Below are 26,523 nucleotides of genomic sequence, written 5' to 3'. Positions count from 1 at the left end.
GCTTTAATGCTTTGAGTCACTGACCTAGAACAAAAATACATATAAGAACTGCTAATGTTACCCTGACTTTCCTGATCTGTATACATTTTCCAGATCACTGACTGAAAGTATTGAAGCCAGTGGGTCAACGTAACAACTAGCATTTTAAGAAGGGGTCAGTAGTTGCAGACCCTTTTTTCTTTTATGGCAGGAACCAGAGAACATGGACTACATTTGACAATAACATAAGAGGTCAAAGAGGATGGACTCCGGCTACACATCTTGGGCATATATTGACCACCTGGGTTTTGGCATTTGCTCTACTCTACGATAAAAAAGTACAAATATGTTGGAGAACAGAGACATACAGCAATTACATCAACTGGACAAACTGATAATTTTTTGATTTGCCCGAGTATATACATGAGCAAAGACACTTACAGTCCCGATAGACCTGCATAATCACTAACAGAAATCCTAAATCAGGTGTAACCTAGGGGCAAACCAAGAAGTATACCGTATATACTCGAGTATAAGCCGAGATTTTCAGCCCATTACTGTATTAGCAGTATATACTCTATATAGAGTATATACTGCTAATACAGTGCAGACAATACATTTACAATTATACTAACATGAATGTATTAAATGATCTGTATGTAGCCCTGTACTATGGATCATTTAACCCATTCATGTTAGCAGAGGATCATTGTAAATGTATTGTTGCAGGCACTCTATATGTACATGTACTATATACTACATATAGAGTGCACTGAACAATAGATTTACAATTATCCTCTGCTAATATGAATGGGTTAAATGATCCGTAGTACATGATATGTAGCCCTGTACCCCCTTTTCCACTTACAGAGCTAGGTTATTTTTCTTTTAAATAAATATTAATGTATTTTATTGGTATCTATCTACCAGTAGCTGCCTCATTTCCCACCCTCGGCTTATATTCGGGTCAATACTTTTTCCCAGTTTTTTTGGCTAAAATTAGGTACCTCGGCTTATATTCGGGACGGCTTATACTCGAGTATATACGGTACACATAAACATGTATTTGAATGTATGAAACAAACAGCTGCACACAATGACATCACTTCCTTTCACAAAGATTTATTCAGCCAAACATGCATGCTGCAGGGGGGAAGATAAAAATGGGACACTAAAATATATGCTGCCCTCACATGAAAACAAAAATGAGAAAAAAGGAATGGTAGGAGAAACTTCAGTTTTTTTACACGTTAACTCTTGCAGTGGGGCTACCCCCATATTGCAAAGGTTAACTTCTCGTTTTTCTCTGTGGCCTGGAATACAGGAGATGTACTCACCTGATCCTCGGTCCTGCGATGGTGAGTGCTCACCCCCTTTCCCCCTCTTCTCCTGGTCTGGTATGTCCCTTGGTGTCCTCACGTCTAATGAAGGTGAATGGACTGCATTAGCCATGATAACGTTAGCAGGGCTTAGACCGTCAGAGCCCCGGGGAGAAGAGGCTGCAAGGACCAGTTTAGCAGCCAGACATGATCGAGAATCAGGTGAAAATATTTTCTGTATTCTGGCCCCTAGACCAAAACTAACAGTTAACCCTTGCAGTGCAAGGGTAGCCCCACTGCAAGGGTTAACTTTTTAGATTCATGGAGTTCCTCTTTAAGCAAAACGTTGGTGTACATTTTACTGGTGGTTTTACTGGTGGTGTACATTTTACTGGTGGTTTTACAATGATGTATAGTTTTCTAAAGGCACTGTGTATCACAAACAATTGTCATGTTCTTTTTCCATAAAATACCATTTATCATGCTTATTGCATCTCAGGACTACTGATCTCTTCCAGCTTTTTTTTTCCAGCCACTTCTTGTCTATATGCACTTGCTCCAATGTCAGCTGCCTTTCATTGCTCTGGGCTGGTTTCCTGATATTGACAATAGATTAACAATATTGACACTGGTGGACCATGGCTGTGCAATGTCATGGCATGGCCACTTGTAGTCTCTACCAGACGAGTGTGTGACAGGGTGGCAAAGCAAGAGCACAACTGGGAGACAGCTGTCACTGCTTAACAGTAACTACCTGAATAAGGACCTTAAAATGACCTTAAAAAGCTGCAAACTTAAAATGATCAAAAAAGGAATTTTAAATTTACATGTTAAAGCTATTAGATATTTTTGTGATCATTCTTTAAAAGAGAACTATGGGGTAAGTGTTTCTCCCCATAGTTCCCTTAAGGGTCACCGCAGGACATAAACTAGCGTCCTCCTGTGACTCAAAGCTCAGTATACAGTCCGTGTACCCATCGCACTTCGAGCCGCTGCTCCAAAAGTGGAAGGTGGGTGCAGCAGGTGTCAGCGGGTGTCAGCGGGTGTCTTCCAACAAAATATAAAAGTAAAAGGATGGATACCGGCACTGTAAAGCAAGTTCAGTACGTGTTCTTTGTTTGCCTAATGAAGGGGATCCTGTGAGACCCGGAAACATTGTTTAGAGTGTTCTACTTGCAACTAGTACGTTAATAAACACATACTGAACTTGCTTTGGAGTGCCGGTGTCCATTGGGGGGGGGGGGGGGGGGGGGAATCCCTGTGGGGAGCGGTGACTGACAGTCACGGCTCTCTACAGGGAGATGATCGAGAAGTGAGCGAGCGATGGTATGTGTTCGCTCACTTCCACGATCTATTGAGGTGACGTGTGACAGTTTCATTGTCACCTGTTGGCTTGAACTATGAGGATGAGTGATTTTCACTCGCCTCATAGTTCTCCTTTAAGCATTCAGTGATAATTCATAGACGCATGACTGAAACACATAAAAAAACAGTTTGGCTACAAGTACTATAATTCCTATTATAAATATCCTTTATCTGTAATCATTAACTATTTTACATTGTCACTGGTCAGTACCTAACCTTTTTATCAAAACTAAAATCATGATGTTGAAGTTATATTCACATCATTATGTTGCTAGTCTTGATCGGTATATAAAACTTACAAGCATAACTGCACAGGAAACCAAGCACATTTCAGGGTTTCCTGTTAACTAATTGATGTCAGGTATATAAATAAAATGAAGCTAATGAGGTTTGATAGCACAGAGCTGTACAGCAGTCTTCAGGCACTAAGCATATCATGCCTTGTGATATCCGCAACACAAGCAATACAATTGCTTACAGAAAACAAAACTGGCTTGTAACACAAGAGAAAGAGCTTTCAGCATAACAGAGCCACACTGCACATGCAGATTATTTTACATTTTAGGTGGATTTGCATATTTTCAGCTGTTTTACGCCACAGCACATATGTTAGAATAACAAGCTGCACATGTTCACTGTTAGTGCCAACAAGGCGCCTACGTCTCTAAAGCCGTACAGCTATCCTTTCATTCCCCTTCTTTCCTTCTTAAAAGCAAATTCAGGCAACATGCTATTCCAGTCAGCGAGCTACTAATACTATCCAGGAAAAACTGAAACTGCTATTAACTCAGAACATTCAGTCACTTGATATTATTCAGATTTGTCTATGATCCACAGCAGCAAGAATACAAATGGCACCTGACAGGGTCCATGGAAGTGTACTTCTACAAGTCTTTGCCATGTAATGTTCTTTCTTTCTGTCTGATGTATCATCAATCACATTTAAAACTTCTAAAGCCAGTCTAAATCTGATTGGATGTGAGAGTCCATTAATTGTTAGCTTTCTCTAGCAGGTTTCTTGTATATCAGAGGCAACAAGGAGCCTGAAGTGGGTGTGTTTGAGAACAATCCTCCTGCATCACACAGAGGGGTTCTGAGATCATCAAACTGACAAAAAGGGACAGGGGTGGTCTAGTGCAGCCTTCCAACCAGGGGGTTGTGGAACCCTGGAGTGTCTTCTGGCTCTCTCATGGGTGTCTTCAAATTTTTACGCAGTATCATGAATTTCCATGGTGCAGGCAAGCCAACCATCAGTAACATGGAAACACATCCAGAACCTACTCCAGCATTTAGAAGAGGAGATAAGTGTGTCTTTGTCCATACCTGCTTCACTTCCTTCCCTCTGCCATGCAGAAGGGGGGACTAAGGATTCTGATGTGAAGGGGGCTTCCGATGTAAAGCGGGCTCCTGATGTGGAAGGGGACATTGATGTTACAGGAAGGGACTCTGATGGAAGAGGGATTCTGATGTTAGGCTGGGTTCACACCATTTTCCAGACCAGATCTGGAACATAGTGCATTGCATTTTTGCAGCAATTGTGCAGCTATTGGAATAATAAAAAAACAAACATTTTTTTAGTTTAAAATGGTCTTTCAGGTGCGTTCCAGACGTTTTTGATGCGTTTTAATGCGTTCCAGTGCATTCCAGACCAGACAAAATAGGACATGCAGTATTTTTCTGGTCTGGTCTGGTCTGGAACGGACTGCGCTGGTGGGAACAGAGGCCAGAAATAGCATAGGGATACATTGGGATGCATTTTGGGTCCGGAAACACTCTGGTCTGGAGGTAATCTGGATGTGGTGTGAATGGGCCCTAAAGGGGGCTCTTGATGCGGAGGGAGACATTGGTGTGAAAGGGAGGGACTCTGATGGAAGGGGGGTTCTGATGGGGAAAAGGGGATTCTGAAATAAAGGGGGAAACTCCAAGTTTATTTTTTATTTTTTTTTGCATGGAATCCTCCTTAAACTCCATACCGGACCCCATTCTGCGATGAGGGTGTGGTATAAATTTTCGGAGGAACCAAACAATTTTTTTTTACATTTTTACATTGATGTTTTTTACATTTTAGACTGGGTTGCTATGAGATGTTGCATCATTTTAAAGGCTACTATATGACTGAAAACAAGTTGAGAAACACTGGTTTAATGCACTACAACAATGCCCAGATCAAATATTCAAGTACTAAGCAGGTAGCTCTGCTCTAGGATTAATGTGTGAGTAGGAGTAGGGTGTGAAATGCATGAAAGGGAGGATGTGGGTGGTGTGTTTTTGTCACTGCTGACAGAAGAAAGTTTTTGTACACAAACGATCAGTGGTGCACGACTTTACTACTTTCTTTTGCAGACAGTTTGAGGAACCCAGAGATTGCCAGCACCCACAGCTAAAAGGGAGGGTTTAAAGTTACATTAAACCCTCAGATTTTTTAACATCAACCAATACTGTAATGTGTGCCTTAATGTAATCCATGGTAGTTTCCCTTCTCTTTGCTGCTCTTCCTTTTAAATCTGTATCTCTTCTCATGCTTGGGGAGAACTTCCCTTTGCAGCTGAGTGCCTCTTCCTGTAGTGCTGGCCCAGGTTGTGAACCTACACACAGACACCATGTATCCATTTCAGAGACAAGGCAGTCTGCTGCAAAACAAAAGTTCTGCCCAGCATGAGAAGAGATACAGATTCAAAAAGGAAGAGCAGCAAAGAGAAGGGAAACCACCATGGATTACAGTAAGGCACACATTACAGTATTGTTTTATGTTAAAAAATCTAAGGGTTTAACGTCACTTTAAGTTATATGCGAGTAGGCAGAACTTTTTCTACTTTCTATTTCAATATTTTTACTATTTTACAAGAACTGATAGAGAAAGCCCATATCCACAGTACTGAAAAACTGAAATACAAGAATGCCTAAGTAATCTTTACAAACATGCTGATGCAATACAATTACCCAATGAGTTGAGATGTGATGGACAATTAGAGAGTAGACGCATACCAAAAACATGTGAGGATACAGACATAATAGCAAGATTAAGGTCAAGAAGGCTTTAAAAAAGACATGGAATATCTCACCAACTTGTGGCACAGCTAATAAACTGTACAAATAAAATGTGAAAGAACCCCTTCTGGTGGCTGTAGACAAAAGAGTAAGTGCAGGGAAGAAGTATAGGGATAAGAAAGACAAAAAGTGACAGAAAAGGACAAAAGGGCAGTCGGCTATCAGACTAAAAGTGCAACTTAAGCACAAACTTTTTGAGTTAGTTTTGGAAAGAGTTGAGAGGACTTAGAACCCCAGGTTTTTATTGTTGTCTGTGTCCCGTTAGGGACATTCACCCTCTCTGGTGCTTTGTGACAGTTATGTTTGAAAGTGAAAGAAAATCCCACATTTTGGGTCCCACATTGGAATAGATGCGAACATTTCCAATGGGGACATTAGTTCCGGTGATCCTGCTGACCACCAGGACTTCTCTCTCGTTGGAGGGATTTCCTCTCACTTCCTGTTGTGGCTACCGAACAGGAGGTGAGGGAAAATCTGAATAACGGGATACAGGTCGGAAAATAGCTAACAGGGGTTAGAATCCTCTCTTACTCTATCCAAAACTAAAAAAAAAAGTTTCGGCTTCAGTTCTACTTTAAGCTATGAATACATGTAAAGTCTATGTGGGCAAACAGGCATTCACTCAGACTTTTAAAAGATTAAAATGAAGAACGAGTTCACTGCATAGTTTTTTTGTTTTAATGTAGTGTTCTTTTAATGTATACAGTAGCTATGTAAAGTTAAAATACTGTGCTTTTCTTTTTTTTTCCATAAATGTGCCTCACAATAACCTGTGCCTGGGAAACATGGATAATTTAATATCTAAGTATATATTAATAAGGAAACAACAAGTCATTTTACAATAATTATGAGGTCACTGTCGTGCAAAACACACATCAACTTTTAATAATACTGTACATCAAATCAGTCTGAGTCATATGTTGATCCTTCAGATAATTATGTGTGTGTATTGTATGGACAGTAGTATGTGGGGTCATGAAAAGTAAAGCTGTCATTTCAAGTTCAAGAGCCACTTTAAATCATCTTAAAGTATTAATATGGTCTGAAAATACTGCAATGACTTTGCAAAGCATGTCATTTCACAAAAAAATATGCACTATGGTAACTAGAAACATTTGATCTGCATCACAGTTATTTGCACCCAACCGAGTGTGACTGTGCCCAGACTATGGACATTAATGTAAAGCGGAGACTCCATGTATTTTTTTTTTTGCCTGGGTTGTTCCTCAAAAATCTATAACATATCAGGTATTTATTCTAAACAGGGGTCTGGTATGAATTTTAAAGGGAGACCTCATGCAAAAAACAACAACTTGTGGGATCCCCCAAATCCACACCAGATCCTTACCCTTAATAAAGGTCTACTATGGATTTGAAAACTCAAAATACACCATTCCCTCCGAATCCATGAAACAACACAATCAATCAATTGCAAAGCTTAGAGTAATATTATAAAATGCTACATCTCCTATATACATACATAGATACAACAATCAAAAGTGGAGATTCCTCTATGAAAACATTGTACAAGTGACTATTTTGGGAAAGGGTGTATCCAATGCACATGATAACTAGCATAACATTTTTCGCGGAGTAAGGAAAGTATACAATGTGTCTTTTGTATCATGCAGAACAACTGCTATGTCCATACCTGTGACAGTCATACCAAACAAGATGGAGAGGAGACAGACTCTGATAAAGTTGCTGTAAACCCATCTCTGCCTGCGGCTTGGAAGATCCTACAGCAGCTTAGCTTCAGCATCTCAGGGAGAGACAGGGGAGTTAGGCACCTACCCTTGTGGCCAGCAAGATAGCAGGTGTATGGGGAGAAGCACATGCACGGTATCCAGTGCTGTTGGTACTGGGCTTCCTTGCAATCAGTCGCCATGTTTCGAAAAAGTCCTTTATTAAAGAAAAATCCCCAAATAATGTCCCAACAACAGTCATGTCATCCAGTGATGTAGATTCACGGCAGTTATGAACGACGCACCCAATGACCCTCGACACTAAACACAATGAAAAGCACAAAAGACAAAAAAAAAGAGAAAAGCACAGTATTGGTGTAGGGGCTAAAATAAAGAAATATTCCCATCTGATTCTCAGTCCCGCTTGGCTGCTAGACCAGTCCCCACAGCCTCTTCTGTCCCAGGCTCCAGCGGTCTAGGGACCCATCATGTCTAATACATCTACATAAGGGACATTTCACCACCAGAGTGGAGGGGGAGATAGGTGAGCACTCACTGCTGCAGGACTTAGGATCAACTGTGTATATTTTCTATATTTTAGCCCCTAGGCCAAAACAAGCAGTTAACCCTTGCAGTGCAGGGGTTGTGTTTTAAAATAAAACTAGTGGGAAAAAAATAGAAAAAAATACTCACCTCGGCCTCTGTTTCTGATGCTTTGAGTAGTTGACATCACCATGCCTCACCAAAAGCTGTGCACTCGATATCCCAAGAAAATGTGCCCCTTAAATGGTCTGAATTAGATTCAGTATTTGCATCCAATCTGCCCTTGTTACATAAACCAACACAATCCGATAATAAGAAAACAGCCTTTTAAAACACCCTTAGGCCTTGTTCACACCAAATGCAGACCAGATCCGGTCAGGTTTCTGCACACGCAGTGCAGTGGGTTGTGCCGCGTTTTAGACGCGTTTTTGATGCTGTTTATTTTTTATTTTTTTTTGCATGGAATCCTCCTTAAACTCCATACCGGACCCCATTCTGCGATGAGGGTGTGGTATAAATTTTCGGAGGAACCAAACAATTTTTTTTTACATTTTTACATTGATGTTTTTTACATTTTAGACTGGGTTGCTATGAGATGTTGCATCATTTTAAAGGCTACTATATGACTGAAAACAAGTTGAGAAACACTGGTTTAATGCACTACAACAATGCCCAGATCAAATATTCAAGTACTAAGCAGGTAGCTCTGCTCTAGGATTAATGTGTGAGTAGGAGTAGGGTGTGAAATGCATGAAAGGGAGGATGTGGGTGGTGTGTTTTTGTCACTGCTGACAGAAGAAAGTTTTTGTACACAAACGATCAGTGGTGCACGACTTTACTACTTTCTTTTGCAGACAGTTTGAGGAACCCAGAGATTGCCAGCACCCACAGCTAAAAGGGAGGGTTTAAAGTTACATTAAACCCTCAGATTTTTTAACATCAACCAATACTGTAATGTGTGCCTTAATGTAATCCATGGTAGTTTCCCTTCTCTTTGCTGCTCTTCCTTTTAAATCTGTATCTCTTCTCATGCTTGGGGAGAACTTCCCTTTGCAGCTGAGTGCCTCTTCCTGTAGTGCTGGCCCAGGTTGTGAACCTACACACAGACACCATGTATCCATTTCAGAGACAAGGCAGTCTGCTGCAAAACAAAAGTTCTGCCCAGCATGAGAAGAGATACAGATTCAAAAAGGAAGAGCAGCAAAGAGAAGGGAAACCACCATGGATTACAGTAAGGCACACATTACAGTATTGTTTTATGTTAAAAAATCTAAGGGTTTAACGTCACTTTAAGTTATATGCGAGTAGGCAGAACTTTTTCTACTTTCTATTTCAATATTTTTACTATTTTACAAGAACTGATAGAGAAAGCCCATATCCACAGTACTGAAAAACTGAAATACAAGAATGCCTAAGTAATCTTTACAAACATGCTGATGCAATACAATTACCCAATGAGTTGAGATGTGATGGACAATTAGAGAGTAGACGCATACCAAAAACATGTGAGGATACAGACATAATAGCAAGATTAAGGTCAAGAAGGCTTTAAAAAAGACATGGAATATCTCACCAACTTGTGGCACAGCTAATAAACTGTACAAATAAAATGTGAAAGAACCCCTTCTGGTGGCTGTAGACAAAAGAGTAAGTGCAGGGAAGAAGTATAGGGATAAGAAAGACAAAAAGTGACAGAAAAGGACAAAAGGGCAGTCGGCTATCAGACTAAAAGTGCAACTTAAGCACAAACTTTTTGAGTTAGTTTTGGAAAGAGTTGAGAGGACTTAGAACCCCAGGTTTTTATTGTTGTCTGTGTCCCGTTAGGGACATTCACCCTCTCTGGTGCTTTGTGACAGTTATGTTTGAAAGTGAAAGAAAATCCCACATTTTGGGTCCCACATTGGAATAGATGCGAACATTTCCAATGGGGACATTAGTTCCGGTGATCCTGCTGACCACCAGGACTTCTCTCTCGTTGGAGGGATTTCCTCTCACTTCCTGTTGTGGCTACCGAACAGGAGGTGAGGGAAAATCTGAATAACGGGATACAGGTCGGAAAATAGCTAACAGGGGTTAGAATCCTCTCTTACTCTATCCAAAACTAAAAAAAAAAGTTTCGGCTTCAGTTCTACTTTAAGCTATGAATACATGTAAAGTCTATGTGGGCAAACAGGCATTCACTCAGACTTTTAAAAGATTAAAATGAAGAACGAGTTCACTGCATAGTTTTTTTGTTTTAATGTAGTGTTCTTTTAATGTATACAGTAGCTATGTAAAGTTAAAATACTGTGCTTTTCTTTTTTTTTCCATAAATGTGCCTCACAATAACCTGTGCCTGGGAAACATGGATAATTTAATATCTAAGTATATATTAATAAGGAAACAACAAGTCATTTTACAATAATTATGAGGTCACTGTCGTGCAAAACACACATCAACTTTTAATAATACTGTACATCAAATCAGTCTGAGTCATATGTTGATCCTTCAGATAATTATGTGTGTGTATTGTATGGACAGTAGTATGTGGGGTCATGAAAAGTAAAGCTGTCATTTCAAGTTCAAGAGCCACTTTAAATCATCTTAAAGTATTAATATGGTCTGAAAATACTGCAATGACTTTGCAAAGCATGTCATTTCACAAAAAAATATGCACTATGGTAACTAGAAACATTTGATCTGCATCACAGTTATTTGCACCCAACCGAGTGTGACTGTGCCCAGACTATGGACATTAATGTAAAGCGGAGACTCCATGTATTTTTTTTTTTGCCTGGGTTGTTCCTCAAAAATCTATAACATATCAGGTATTTATTCTAAACAGGGGTCTGGTATGAATTTTAAAGGGAGACCTCATGCAAAAAACAACAACTTGTGGGATCCCCCAAATCCACACCAGATCCTTACCCTTAATAAAGGTCTACTATGGATTTGAAAACTCAAAATACACCATTCCCTCCGAATCCATGAAACAACACAATCAATCAATTGCAAAGCTTAGAGTAATATTATAAAATGCTACATCTCCTATATACATACATAGATACAACAATCAAAAGTGGAGATTCCTCTATGAAAACATTGTACAAGTGACTATTTTGGGAAAGGGTGTATCCAATGCACATGATAACTAGCATAACATTTTTCGCGGAGTAAGGAAAGTATACAATGTGTCTTTTGTATCATGCAGAACAACTGCTATGTCCATACCTGTGACAGTCATACCAAACAAGATGGAGAGGAGACAGACTCTGATAAAGTTGCTGTAAACCCATCTCTGCCTGCGGCTTGGAAGATCCTACAGCAGCTTAGCTTCAGCATCTCAGGGAGAGACAGGGGAGTTAGGCACCTACCCTTGTGGCCAGCAAGATAGCAGGTGTATGGGGAGAAGCACATGCACGGTATCCAGTGCTGTTGGTACTGGGCTTCCTTGCAATCAGTCGCCATGTTTCGAAAAAGTCCTTTATTAAAGAAAAATCCCCAAATAATGTCCCAACAACAGTCATGTCATCCAGTGATGTAGATTCACGGCAGTTATGAACGACGCACCCAATGACCCTCGACACTAAACACAATGAAAAGCACAAAAGACAAAAAAAAAGAGAAAAGCACAGTATTGGTGTAGGGGCTAAAATAAAGAAATATTCCCATCTGATTCTCAGTCCCGCTTGGCTGCTAGACCAGTCCCCACAGCCTCTTCTGTCCCAGGCTCCAGCGGTCTAGGGACCCATCATGTCTAATACATCTACATAAGGGACATTTCACCACCAGAGTGGAGGGGGAGATAGGTGAGCACTCACTGCTGCAGGACTTAGGATCAACGGTGTATATTTTCTATATTTTAGCCCCTAGGCCAAAACAAGCAGTTAACCCTTGCAGTGCAGGGGTTGTGTTTTAAAATAAAACTAGTGGGAAAAAAATAGAAAAAAATACTCACCTCGGCCTCTGTTTCTGATGCTTTGAGTAGTTGACATCACCATGCCTCACCAAAAGCTGTGCACTCGATATCCCAAGAAAATGTGCCCCTTAAATGGTCTGAATTAGATTCAGTATTTGCATCCAATCTGCCCTTGTTACATAAACCAACACAATCCGATAATAAGAAAACAGCCTTTTAAAACACCCTTAGGCCTTGTTCACACCAAATGCAGACCAGATCCGGTCAGGTTTCTGCACACGCAGTGCAGTGGGTTGTGCCGCGTTTTAGACGCGTTTTTGATGCGTTTTTGATGCGTTTAGGGCCGGTTTTGGGTAAAAAAAAAGTTTAACATGGGCTTTCAGGCACTTGCATGCGTTATTGATGCGTTTTTGCGTTTTTGATGCGTTCCAGACCAGATCCAGAGCAGGTAAAATAGGGCTTGCCACATTTTTTTCATCCGGTCTGGATCTGGTCTGTATCCGCACGCTGCGATGTGAACTGGAGGTCAAAATACCATAGGAATACATTGGACGCAGTTTTGATCCGGTCTGCACCTGCTCTGGTCCGGATCTGCTCCGCGCTTGGTGTGAACAAGGCCTTAGGGTTTATGCAGTCTCTTACCTTTAACAGTCAGACACATGTTAAAAATGTAAAGACTGTTGGGGTCTATTCACTAAGCTGCCGTAGGCAGCCGAGTGACTAACCAACCCCAAGCGAAGTGACCAAACGCTGTTCGGCCATTCACTTCAGGCTGGTACGGCTGATTCCAGCCGTATAAAATCGGGACCGAGCAGAATAGAAAAATTGTTAAAAAAGTAGAAAAAAAAAAAAGGATTAGAAAAACGCTTGTGTGGAGCTAGCAGTGACAGCTAGCTCCGCCCAACTGTTTTCCATTGGCCGGGTGGTTCTGCTGCCGTCAAAAAAAAACAAAACCCAAAAAACCAACACACCATAGGAATGCATAGCTAGATTCCTATTAGCCATGTCACTTTGCAATAGCCAATAGCAAACTAGTTATTGCACCCACCCTCTGCTGCTGTCAATCACCAGAGGGGGACCTGATGGAGAACTGCAGGTCCCCCTCTGCTGATTGACAGCACCGGGGGGCGGGTGCAATAGCTAGTTTGCTATTGGCTATTGCAAATTGAAATAGGCAATAGGAATCTAGCTATGTATTCCTATGGTGATTTCTTTTTTTTTTCTTCTGACGGCAGCCAACGGCTCCGATGTCAGAAGAAAAAAAAACAGAGCAGTGAAAGGTTTACTCTGCTCAATCAAGCAGAGTGAACCTTTCTGGGAGATAGTGTTTCTCTCCCGGGTGGCCGCAAGCCTATTAGACTCCCATAGTGTCCGGGGGAGGAATGACAGATGGCGTTTCTGGTTACCAGGTTATCAGGAACGTCATCTGTCATTACACACTGAGAACATGGAGAGGCCACTCTCAGTGTGTAACGACAGCATCCCTGGTTAGCTGGTAACCAGGGACGCTGATCTCTCTGAATGTGGCTGGAGCCAGCCGTGAGAAGACGGCTGGCCCCGCTAGCTGTCAGAAGCAGGCTGTCGGCAGGCCACTCCAGCTTTCACCTCGGCTCAGTCATATGCCTTCGGCTCGACTGAGCAGCTTGGCCTACTTCGGGAGCTGTACGGGTTTATACTGAATAGGCGGTACAGCAGCCCTTCGGTTCTACTGAACCGAAGGGGTCCTGGGGCCGAAGCTAGCCGAAGGATCAGCAGAAGCTACGGCTTCCTTCGGTGAATAGACCCCTATTGTGTTAATACGATTTTTGTGGTGTCACAATACTGCATATTGGCTTCTCTACTATTGAATGGGAAGGAGATAAAGGTGCTTATGGTGAATTTAGCAATTTCAAAAATATCCTGACCTGTACTCTTAAGACACCAGAACTTTCAGAAAGAAGCGGAACAAAGTGGAGACAAGCAAGGAGATATCTGTCTATTATCACTTATAACTTATAAATGCCAGGACCCAACATATCTCTCAGCTGATGTGGACAGAGTAGCACATGAGTACTGGATGAAGGATCACATGAAGATTTTCTATGGTATCTCTTCCAGTGTCATAGGAAGAGAGGATAAGGAACAGAAAAAAAAAGTCACAAGCCCAAACTGGGTGTATTAATTGCTTGTATCCAGCTGTTTTCTGGTACATTAAGTAGTTGCGGGAATTGTAAAATGCACAGATTATAAGATGGCCCATTAAATAATATCAATCATGATTTGTGCTCTGTAATTAATTGCTTAGTGACATAGACACATGCCATCTTATGTATATTGTACATTCATTTCCTCTAGGATTCGCAAGAACTACAAATAGAGACAGATGCCTGTGACATGATATAGGAAACAAAGCATTCAAAACACATGACATGCCTTTGAGAGCCTCTGGTAGTAGCTAGTGATTTACTGCATACATTTCAAATATATCATACAATACCAAAACTATAGTTCTATATAAAGAGTCATGTTCCTTGACTTTATGATAATGTTTGCTACTAGTGATAAAGCTCAGAGTTGAACAATATGTTTAAACTTAAGTAAACCAGTCACCAGCCCTGCCTGGGTACATACTGATACTGTATGGGGAGATAGCAACTATAGACAGGATCCTTGATAACGAATTAAGTGACTTGGAGCATACTTAGAGCAACATTCATTGCTTTTGGGTGAACTGATGCAATGAGTACACTGGGGTAACAATATGGATTTCACATCTGTGTTACATTTAGCACATACTGTATGGTTTCACTGACGCTACATGGAAAATAGAGCTTAGACTGCCTTTGGTCATTAGGTCTAAAGTACGAGGAAAAAAAAGAAGTAAGGAGGGGGGTTGGTACAGATACAAAGTTTGAAAGGTTAACTTTTGTACTGGCTCTGTATATTAGATGATTTCCTATTACTCAGTTCCCTACCCTAAAACTTTATTTAATGTAGTCAGATGAGTGCAGAATGAATGTAGTTCTATATTATGCTCATTTTCTTCTGATTCAATGCCAAGAGTGAACTACTTCTCCAACATAGCAGATGGGGATTCAAGACAAGTTTGTAAATTAGAAACCCAAGGATTAGATTAGGTTGGGACAGCAGGTTTGCTAATGCTATGCTGTACCGGAAACATTTGTTAGGTACATTTTTAGATGACCCCAGTAGGCTTACAGATCTGTTCCTAGCTTCATTAACTGCCATGAATTTCAAGTAAGGGCTACAAGTGCAAAAAGTGGTAATACAGTTTTATTACAGATATAGGAATCTGGGAGCATCCCAAAGTACAGCCACTGTTGTTTCAGAATCCAACACACCAGCTGAGAATCTTTTGACATGTGATATTAATGCTTTTGAACACACACCTATCAAGATTCAAATATTATTCCCCCTCGCTGGTCTTAGTTGGTTCAAGAAAGCTAGTGGAAATATTTTTAGGTTTCTGATTCTTTAACAGAGAACCTTGCACTATAATCACACTAGAGAAAAACAATGGGCTGATTCAGTAAAACAGAATAGGGTAAAAACAAAAAAATGCAATAACCAAAAGGAGCAATCAAAAAATATGCAGGTCTTGCTTTAGTAAACTGAATTCTGATTGGGGTTACTGTGAATTACTTTACTCTGAACCTTGCACTGTTTTTGAATAAACGCAGGTTTGGAAATAAATCCCCATTTGAACTCAATATAATTACACACCACAGATGCTAGTGCCAATAACCCTGTGTAAATCGTATTACAGACTACACAACTTTTACTTATTATTACGATACATACACTATCATGGTTTCATGTGGCCCTTATTGCCGCTGAAGTTTCTTGATCTGCTCATTTAGAATTATGGAAGCTGCCAGTGCTTTAAATCTAGCAGGTACCTTGGTTTCCCCCCGCATCCCTTAGCTTTGTTACTTTTTGAATCACTGACCCAGAAGATGCAGGTAGGGATGTCAAAATTCACTAGTTTCATACATTTTCTGAGAATCCATAAGACGTGATGCTACAAAAGGAGACTGTCAGCCACCATTGACAGCCCCCATATTTCCATTATGACAGGAACATCTTAAACACAAACAGATTTGTATTTGAGGTGCATGTTGCTGACATCACATAACCAGAATGCCCAGAACGCCACCAGCAGTAAGAGGCTTTATCAGTTGGAATCCCCAATGCTGCCACAAAATGGATTGGATAGAGATAAGCTTTATAAATCAGGTTATAACATAATAATATTTTTGCACATTGACAAAGCTGAGGGGGCAATGTCAATTATTCTACAGGCAATTATATAGCACCAACAATTTACACAGCGCTTTACATACTATTTATTCATATCAGTCCCTGCCCTCAAGGAGATTACAATCTAAGGTCCCTATCTCACTTGCAGACACATTCTAGGGCTAATTCACCTACCAGTATGTCTTCGGAGTGTGGGAGGAAACCAAAGTACCCAGAGAAAGCCCACCCAAGGAGAGAAATAACATCCATACTCCATACAGATACTGTCCAGGATTCAACCAGAGGACCCCCTGTGCGGCAAGGCAGAAGCATTAAGCACTAAGCCATATAGAGATAATGTTGTTTTTTCCATGCAAGTATTGCTTTAAAACAAATTATTAGGACATTGGGAGCTTCAACAGCCTATAATATAAAGAAAATCTATTTTTAGCACAGCTGTAATGGAATGTCCAGCTGTATGAATGTATGATTTCTGAAAAGAAAACGTATTTGATGTACGGCTTTAAAAATACATATATAAGAGTTGAGTTACCTGCCAAATGATTTATATTTCTGCTCATCCAGTCCTGAGACTTACTTAGCTGTGCCACACAGCACAGCCCTGTTTGGCAAGACACGATACCTAATGTTAATTTGCTTAAATTCAGTAGGAGGTCTTCTCCCCACCTCTAGCCTGTGACTGGACAGTGAGAGGAGAAGCAGCAGACTGATTATATCATCTCTGTGTCCCTCTACACTCTCCTCCTGACACCATGCTGGTTATGTTTAACAGATTATGTTGATTGGAGCAACATTCACCATTTTTATTCCCAGATAATTTTTGTATATTTTGATTAAAACTATTTTTTGTATTGGGACAAGTAGATTATCGTGAAGGACAAGTAGATTTGGCCCCCACTTTAGCCCTTGGACAAGTAGTTTTTTTTTAAATTTCCACACCCCTGAAGTCATTCTGAATTGAGAAAGCTAGCCGGATAATCAGCGAAACGTTTTCAAGAAAAATACAGCGAGTCCAGTTGCCTTGATTTATTTTTTACAAATATACCATGACCTTGATGAATGAGATCCTTCACACACTACTGAAGAGAGTTTTCCACAAATTCTAAAACAAAATGTACTATAGGGCATACGATAAAAATGTGCGATCATCTGCCCTCTTGTGGATCTTCCATAGAAACACGTGGAGTTGTAACAGGTGCATGTACATTCTCAACCTGCTGTATGCAATTCATATAGTTGGCCATTAGGTTGCCTATTAGGTCTGTCTAATCAGAAGTCCAAAAGGCAAAATGAAGAAGCTTGAAAGCTAGGCTGACAACACTGCTGCTAATTCCAAGGCAGTAGCTTAGGGTTGCAGTTACTGGCATAATTTCCAGGTAAGAAACTTCACAAGAGGTTCACAAACAAAAATTGGCTTAAGAAAATGGTATACAATAAAGCATGATGCCAAAAATACTATAAAAAGTAGTTTACTAGGGCTGAACTGTATGGAATTTTTAGACCGAAATCAAAAACTAAAATAAAAAATATGTGTCAGGGCGAAACCAAAAATGACGTTTTTTTTGGTTCAACCTTTTTTAAATGTATTACATTATTTTCTTTTTCTTTCTTTTTCTTTTTTACTTTACTGTCAGGGGCTTTGGGGAACTATCAGGGGTCTAAACAGATTGAGGACAATCTCTTTTTCTGCAGCCCCTGTTATGAATGAATAAGAAGCCTCTATACTGAGTGCCCCTGTCCATTTATAATCTTTGGAGATAGTATGAGTTACTATGTCCACAATCATGAATGAACAGGAAGTGATGTAGAGCACTTTCTGTTCATTCATAACTGGGGACACAGTAAGCTGTCTCCTCCCCACACCACCCTGCTTGGCATCGCAGCTTCTCCCCGCTGCGTGCCACTCTGTGCCCTTTGGATCGCAGCTGCCTTTGCCGACACTGGCAGGGTAGAGTAGCAGGAATTGGAGGGGACTCAGACCGGCACCCAGTAGGGAGGTGAGAAGCTAGGCATGCACTGACTTTTTGTCCACATTTTCGGACATTATGATACTTTTGGTATCATAAACTTTCAGTAAGATAACAGTGGACGATCAGCTGAAAAATGAGCACAGCACAGAAATAATTCCTTTCTCAGTCCACCCAAAACATTCAACAAAATTCAATAGTTCTTCCAGAAAATGTTTTCAAAATCTGGGCCTTTGCAGGGTGGGCCAAAATTAGGTATACTTTACTGATACAATCATGACATTTTATTTTAATTTATTACAGGTATTTATATAGCGACAACAACTTATAAAGCACTTTACATGCTGCACATTCCCATCAGTCCCTGCCCTCGAGGAGCCTACAATCTAAGGTCCCTATTCCACATACATACAGGGCTGATTAAGACAGGAGCCAATTAATATTCCAGCATGTCTGTGGAGTGTGGGAAGAAACTTTAGTACCCGAAGGAAACCCATGCAAGCACAAGGAGAACATGCAAACTCCTTGCAGATAGTGTCCTGACAAGGATTTGAAACCAAGGATATGAACCAGGGACCCCCAGTGCTGCAAGGTTCGTGTTTAGTCTCTTGGGTGCAATATCCCTAGAACCTATTCCCAGCACCGTGACACTGTTTAGTCTCTTTCGTGCTTGAAATGTCCTCCATCAACGTTGCAACATTTCTGGATCCTGTCACCGACACAGTGACACATAGTAACATTTCCGGTTAGCCTCTATGTCCATAAAGGCTTGTGAGATTAACTCCATTACGTTGGGCTGCTTCTTCGCCCAATCCAAGGCGTGGGAGGGTGTTTTCAAGGTATTGACAAAGCAAAATGAGGAGGCACCCCATCTTGTAGAATCCGGAATTTGACAAAGTTGGCCCTGGTTGTTGCCCGAGTTATGGCACCATTACGTTATGCAACATGTTCAGGTAGTTGTTACCATCCATAGTTGTATGAAAACAAAACAGCCGCATGACACCATCCATGTACACAGCCCACCCCACACACATACACAGTGGTGCCTAGCTGGTTCAATTCAGTTGTAATAGTCTAATGAGGATTTTCATCTTCCTAGTACACACAATTATGCCTGTTCATGTGGCTTGGCAACTTTAAAGAAACTTGGCTCTGCATCTCACAGAATTGCAGCTGATGATAAAGGCCATTTATGAGTCTATTTATACTGATATATTTGCAAATGTGTTTTGTAGTTATTGAAGTAGAATATATTGATATTTATTGATTTCTTAATTTTAATCATACATACCAGAAATCTTTCTTTCTCAGCAGTTACAAAACGATGCAATTATAATGACTGCAAACAGTCATGAAATATATTATGTTGCGGTTTCTATTTGCTGAACAGTTGAACAATGGGAATCAGTGTTCCATTATATCTAGTATTACATTGCTCTGCTTTCAGCGCTTGAAACTGCATTTTGGAATAATAGAAACAGTTGTAACTCATGTAACATAGCAGACTAAGGTACTGTACGTGTCAACTTGTACAGTTTACACGTTCAGATATTCTACAGCCACAAGAAAAAATCCTGGTGCAAACTGCTACAGTAATTAGTCATAGGAGTGACACTAATAAGTATGGCGATAGTATGTTAATAATACATTCCATCTGGTGTTCACTCCTATATTCCATGTACATTACCTGCCACTGTTCTGGCCCTGTGATTTATGCTTTGCTCTTTCTGTATTCATCAAGGATCCATAAAGGACTGATTAGCAGGGTGGGGGGAAGATAAGTGTACAGTAGTGTACTAGTGTAATTGATAGTGGCCGATTATATTTCAGAATATACGCTAAACCAGGACAGGAAATTAAAGTACATATTTGGTTGAATTAAGTAACCCTGCACATAATTTAAATTAATATTTTAGACTCCTAATTTTATATTTAGACGTTAGCTATGATTATTGATATTAAAACAAATCAGCAGGCAACTCCAGATTGTTTTCAGAGCTCCCTGGGATCCGCAAAATGTGAGGTAAATAGCGACCAAAACTGACATAATTGCACTCTGTTCCACCTTCATGCTATTAGCCACTAAATGTGATGAGTGTCCTCTCTAGCCAATAGGAAAAGCAAGTGGGCTAAAGAATTGGGTTTATAACGCAAGCCACTTTGATTAATATTTGCATATTACATTTCTGAGTTTTAGGGTTCCCAGTGAGCTCTAGAAGTAATATCTATATCTGTTGACACCTGGGGCCACTTTACCAACTAACGGTAAGCCCAAAGATTAGCTTTAAGAAAGTGTTTGGATATATATACTTGAGGGTCCAGAAGGAGGCTGACACATTAGAAAGTAGTTAAACAACTTGCTTTGTAGTAACTGTGCTACAGCAGAGAAAGATCTTTATCAATACACACTTCACCAGAACTCCAAGACAGCAGTAGATGGTTACCATGTGCTCCAGAACTACATGCTTCACCATACATCCTCTCAAGATGCCTTCCTCCACCATCATGGATAGGACCTGACTTGGTCTTAGGTTCATCAGCCCTTTATTGGGGGCTCTCCAGTTCATCATGGACAGCAAATCTTTAGGGCACTACTTTAACAGCACTCTAGTACTGCCTCGTCAGTTCACTGTGACAATAAAAAGCCAATAATGATCTACCTTATCAAATTCAAGAACAGTTAAAATTGATAGGATTAAAGATGGATAGAAGAACCTCTCCTGAGACTTTAAGGACTACCACTTTAGCAGCAGTCCACTAGTGCCTCTTCAGTTTATCATGGATGTGATGTCTCTAGTATATTACTTTAACAATAGTTTACTAGTCCCTTTCCAGTTCATCATGGACATATCTCTAGGACACCACTCTAACAGCACTGTACTAGTGCCTCTTCATCTTATCATCAAAAAGACATATAATTTAGCAGCAGTCATCTAGTGCTTCTCCAGTTGTGTACAGATATTAACCACCGACCTCTCTTCCAGGCCTCATGGTTGGAAAATCAACAATTTCCATTAAAGAAAGTCATCAGCACTTCTTTACTCCTTCCCCATGTTCTTTTCGACTTTCTGCTTCCTCCCAGACCTCGACCAACTCTGCATCCTCATCTCTCTTTTGGCAAAGTCGATCGCTTCTTCCAGTTGCCCACATGACCTTCAAATAGGTCATCTTTATGCTACACATGGAGTTCATACAACTGCCACTTGTCGAGCAATAAGTACTGGAATCTTGGGTACATTCAACTTCAGATAAAAGTGTTACATTATTAGAAGTGGCACAACAGGAGCACTTTCTGTTTGGGCTGCTCACTTCACATGCTCCACCTCTCACCCCAGCTACATAAAGGAAAAACAGCTGAAAATCGTCAAGGAAAGCAGGGCCAGAGGTGCCATAATTCCCCAGGATGGGGGACCCTAAGCACCGACCACATGGCAACTTAACATCAGTGACAAACTACCACCACTACCAGGTTTCTGCTGAACTGTGTCACACCGCACATGCTGGCTTGTACTGTCTTAACTGGGAAAATCTATCAGAGAGAGCAGGCTGCATAGCCAACTTCAGGCATTATAAGTACTAATGTAATTAATAAAAAGCCAAAAATGATTTACCTTACCAAATTCAAGAACAGTTAAAATTGTTAGGAATAAAGATGGATGGAAGAACCTCTCTTGAGACTATAAGGCCTACCACTACTATTATAAATAATGACTGAAATATTGACAAAATGATCACATTACCCTGAATAATTTATGTTCTAACAATTCCCAGATTTGAATGGAAACTGTACATGGATCCAGGAATGCAGTGCCAGGTTAATTCTGAGTATTGGTAAGGATTTTGTAGTTTTGTAATTTCATGTTCAGAAATTACTTATGCTATTTTAATGCTGTTAGTCATTCAGTGTATCTACTCTGAATCTTGCTAATGAAGAACTAAATAAATATTAGTCCCAGTTTAGATGTTTATACTAACCTCAAGTTCAATAGGTCAATATAACAGTTATTCCATTAGTACATCAACCCCATATGTTAAATGATAAATATGCTGTATTTTCAGGAAGCACATACTTTGACACATTTTCGAAGGGTTTACCATAAAATCATATTTCTGGAACTTTCATTTAACATTCTTCAATACCATACTTCTATTACTGTATTGGGTAGCACAGTGGCGTAGTGGTTAGCGCTTCTGCCTTGCAGCACTGTGCTTGCGTGGATTTCCTCTGGGTACTCCAGTTTCCTCCCACACTCCAAAAGACATGATGGTAGGTTAATTGGCTCCTCTCTAAGTTGTTGCATGCATGTGAGATAGGGACCTTAGACTGTAAGCTCCTTCAGGGTAGGGACTGATCTGAATGTGCAACTATGTAAAGTGCTGTGTAAATTGTCGGCGCTATATAAATACCTGTAATAATAATAATAATAATAACACATACAGTAGATGCTCCCTCTAGTGGCTTCCGCAAGTACTGCAATCTCTCACTGAACAACCGCTGAAACAAATTCCTAGCCACAGTGAGTACATTGCTCTTGGTCTGTCACACCTGACTGATAGATTTTTATTGAGCAAAATAATGGATGCTCTGGCCGGAAAGGGGGCTGCCCACCCCCCACGTGACCTAAAGAGATGCTGCCTCAGACAACATTAAAGGGATGCAACAATACAAAGAACGAAGCAGAACATGCATGTGTAGTAGACAAATATCGCTGCCACTATGTGCATGTAAACTCACAAGTTGAAAAAAAAAAGAAAACCCTTAAAGCCTTAATACACGTAACAATATTTACATTAGCCTGTTAACTTTTACATCTTCAGACAGACACTCCCCCTCCCCCCCCCCACCCCCCGAAAAAAGAAACATGTTTCTATTGAACACCAAAAAAAACAATGGTAACTCTCTTAAAAACACATATACACATGGTGACCTAGTTCAAAATAATGTAATTTTCCACCTTACATTCACATTTTACCCCTTAATGTCCTGCTAGCTAAGTCCTTGTGGTTGCCACTATCTTACTTTTCTGACTTTCCAAAATCTAATACTGTAAAGATTCAGGCAAGCTATTCCCCTTTTCTCAAAGCTCATTGCAACCTTGACCATGCACACTGGTACATGGGAAGGAAGATACTCAGTAGGACCCAGAGTAGACCAACATTGGCTACTACAAGGAATTTCTGCATCCCCAGCAGCACTCCAGATGTGAGATATAAAGAATTAGATGCAACCAAGTTAGGCCAATGTAAGTTTAAAAAAAAAAAAAAAAAGGATAATTCCTGGAGTTCAGCTTTAAAAAAAACAGCAAAAGTAGTGATGTGCATAGTACATTAAAATTTAACAACCAATGGGATTTCATATTGCTGGCAAAAGATCATTAAAAAAGATAAATCCTGATTAGTTTCCATGGGCAAATATATTTTCTGCCTTATTGAAGAGGTCTATTGATCGATCTGAGGTATTCGGCAGCTTAGCCAGTGTTTGACCGGACCGCTGGAAAAGAGTGGCCTGCAGGCCAACAACAACATGTGGTGCACACTGTCAGAGAGAATAGTTCTGTACTTTATTCCCGGTATAGTGGCAGCTCTGTCATTTGCTTATAACAAACTATATGGATTGTAATTATGAAAAAAAGAAAAGTAAAGGTCTATATTAACAGTCGTATGCAAAATATTCATATAAATTACATTTAATTCTCCAGCGCTAGTAAATGCTGGAAGCTACTAAGCTCATGAATATTCACTATACAGCTCTCTTTTCCAGTAAAACAAACATTTACATTGGTTTCCATGTTGATTTTTGATTTTAGCAAGTCCTTATAATGTTAGAAATGACAACGTATTACTTCTAAACTTCACAGTGTTCCGTTTCACCAGCGAGAAACAAAACTGATATCCATAACAATATTATAATAACAATAATATAAAAGCATAACAAAATAACACAATGTCTAAATATAGTACACTGAAAGCAAACCGCTCCCTTAAAAAGCTCTTACATGTCAAACTAGGGTTTAATACAAGTGCATCAAGTATCAGATAACCAAAATATGAGTTCCCTGGTTATCTGTACTGATATCCATAACAACAGTATAATAATGCAATAAAATAATACATTATCTAAATATATCACACTGACAGCAAACGGTTCCCAATAAAAGCTCTTATGTGTCCAATAAAGGTATAGTATAAAAAACTCTTACGGGTCCAATAAGGTACAGTAAAAAAATCTTACACGTTGAGTAAGGTATAGTATAAAAAGATTTTACATGTTCAATAAGGTACAGTATAAAAAGTTCTTACATGTTCAATAAGGTACAGTATAAAAAAATTCTTACATGTTCAATAAGGTATAGTATGAAAAGCCCTTACATGTTGAATAAGGTATATTATAAATAGTTCTTACATGTTCAATAAGGTATAGTATAAAAAGCTCTTACATGCTCAATAAGGTACAGTATAAAAAGTTCTTACATGTTCAATAAGGTATAGTATAAAAAGCCTTTACATGTTCAATAAGGTATATTATAAAAAGCTCTTACATGTTCAATAAGGTATATTATAAAAAGCCCTTACATGTTGAATAAGGTATAGTATGAAAAGCTCTTACATGTTGAATAAGGTACAGTATAAAAAGCTCTCACATTTCCTATAAGGTACAGTATGAAAAGCTCTTACATGTTTAGTAAGGTATACAGACATTCCTCGGTTAACGACTTACCTGCTTTGCGACCACTCGCACTTACGACGGGCCGCCGAGCGACCTCCGACCTCGCGTGTCAGCGTCAGTGCGACGTGTCGCCGGCGGAAGTGACATCCTCCGATCTTCACTGCGGGTCCCGGTAAGTATTTTCATTGCCGATGTACAGTACACTGTTCGGTACTGTACATCTGCAACGCTATACAGTACTGTACTAATGCAGTACAGTACTGTATAGAGTTCCTCACTTAACGACCAATTCGTTTAACGACCTGGTCGTAGGAACGGAACTCGGTCGTTAAGTGAGGAATGCCTGTAGTATAAAAAGCTCTCACATTTCCAAAAAGGTATAGCGTAAAAAGCTCTTACATGTTCAGTAAGGTAGAGTATAACAACTCTTACATGTTCCATAAGTTATAGTATAAAAACTCTTACATGTTCAATAAGGTATAGTATAAAAAGCTATTACATGTTCAATAGGGTATAGTATAAACACTCTTACATGTTTAGTAAGATATAGTATAAAAAGCTCTGACATGTTCAATAAGGTATAGTATAAAAAAGCTCTGACATGTTCTGTAAGGTATAGTATAAAAAACTCTTACATGTTCAATAAGCTATAGTATAAGTGCATTAAGTATCAGATAACCAAAATTTGAGTCGCCTGGTTAAACGACAGAAAGCCAATACACAGAATCTCCATCACATTACTACTGTCATCCTCTTCACGCCACAACTACACAGCATCCATTCTTACAGATAAATCTCTAAACAAGATCATACAAATAGCATTGAAAACTCAGGACACGCACTAACTATGGTCCGGTGTTACATAATGGAAATATATCAGCACTATACTGTGTACAGTATGTTCAAATATAACAGTGATTTAAAAAATTGCAGTGAAATGCAGGAAGGCTAAATCAGATTACGTCTATGTGCATGCTAATATTAATAAATGACACAGCTGTATCCATCCAAAATAATCCTGTGGCCGCTGTCACAGTTTGCGAAGGCATACTCTACCATTATGATCAGAGTTCTCGGTCTGCTTATTTCATCCACATCATCCTGTAGCACAATCTCATGTAACAGATCCTCCTGTCCTCTGGTGCAAATATGGGGACAGCTCCTCTGTACCACAGACCGAAAGGCTTGGAGCAGAACAATGCTGGCAGCACAGCCCATATCTGCATCCTGAAGCCCACAAAATAACTTCTATGTTGATGCTATGTTTGTACAACAGTGGCTCCTTGTCCCTGAAAGCAGCCTACACTGCAGCTGTAGCCAGACAGCTCTCCAATCAGTTCCTGCTGCCTTGATCATCTGATCACAACTAAATAGCTTGGATGCAGCTAGAGGAAAAGACTTCATCTACTGTAACTGAACACTTGCACAGACATCAGGGCATGAAACCATCTCCAAATCATTCTTGAATCGAAAGAAGACCAAGCTTTTTTTTTTTTTATTTCCACAGAGCAAGTGATAGCTGCATTTCCACGCTGCTTCTATTAGAATCATGTGTTGGAAGAAATGTATTTTCATGGTAATAAAAAGCAGGAAATAGCCCAATCTTCCAAACGGTAACAATGGACGGCAAATATTTATTCTGGATGTTATTTTGGGACTTTTGAAGCATTCTACAACTTAGATTTTGTTTTATTATGCTATAGATATCGCTGCAGGGGAAAGGTGATGTAAAATTAACATAATACATTACTAAACATTCATGTCTTATTTCTTTATTACTGGTATTTATATA

The 26,523-nt window shown here is 39.8% G+C and overlaps 1 protein-coding gene across 1 annotated transcript in view; it reads right to left on the bottom strand.

The window, feature by feature from the left end:
* DOCK10 (dedicator of cytokinesis 10) overlaps nt 1-26,036 on the bottom strand; it is a 203,496-nt gene extending 177,460 nt beyond the window's left edge. The window contains exon 1 of the mRNA XM_018555626.1: nt 25,788-26,036. Coding sequence (XP_018411128.1) covers nt 25,788-25,949 — 162 coding nt within the window. The 5' untranslated portion in view covers nt 25,950-26,036. The remainder of the gene's footprint in view (nt 1-25,787) is intronic.
* Nucleotides 26,037-26,523: the final 487 nt, after the last annotated feature.

Source organism: Nanorana parkeri, unplaced genomic scaffold (genome assembly GCF_000935625.1).
Source record: "Nanorana parkeri isolate BGI_ZX_2015 unplaced genomic scaffold, ASM93562v1 scaffold205, whole genome shotgun sequence".
Lineage (NCBI taxonomy): Eukaryota > Metazoa > Chordata > Amphibia > Anura > Dicroglossidae > Nanorana > Nanorana parkeri.
The sequence above is the reverse complement of the archived record's forward strand: the minus strand, read 5'-3'. Positions and strand labels throughout refer to the sequence as shown.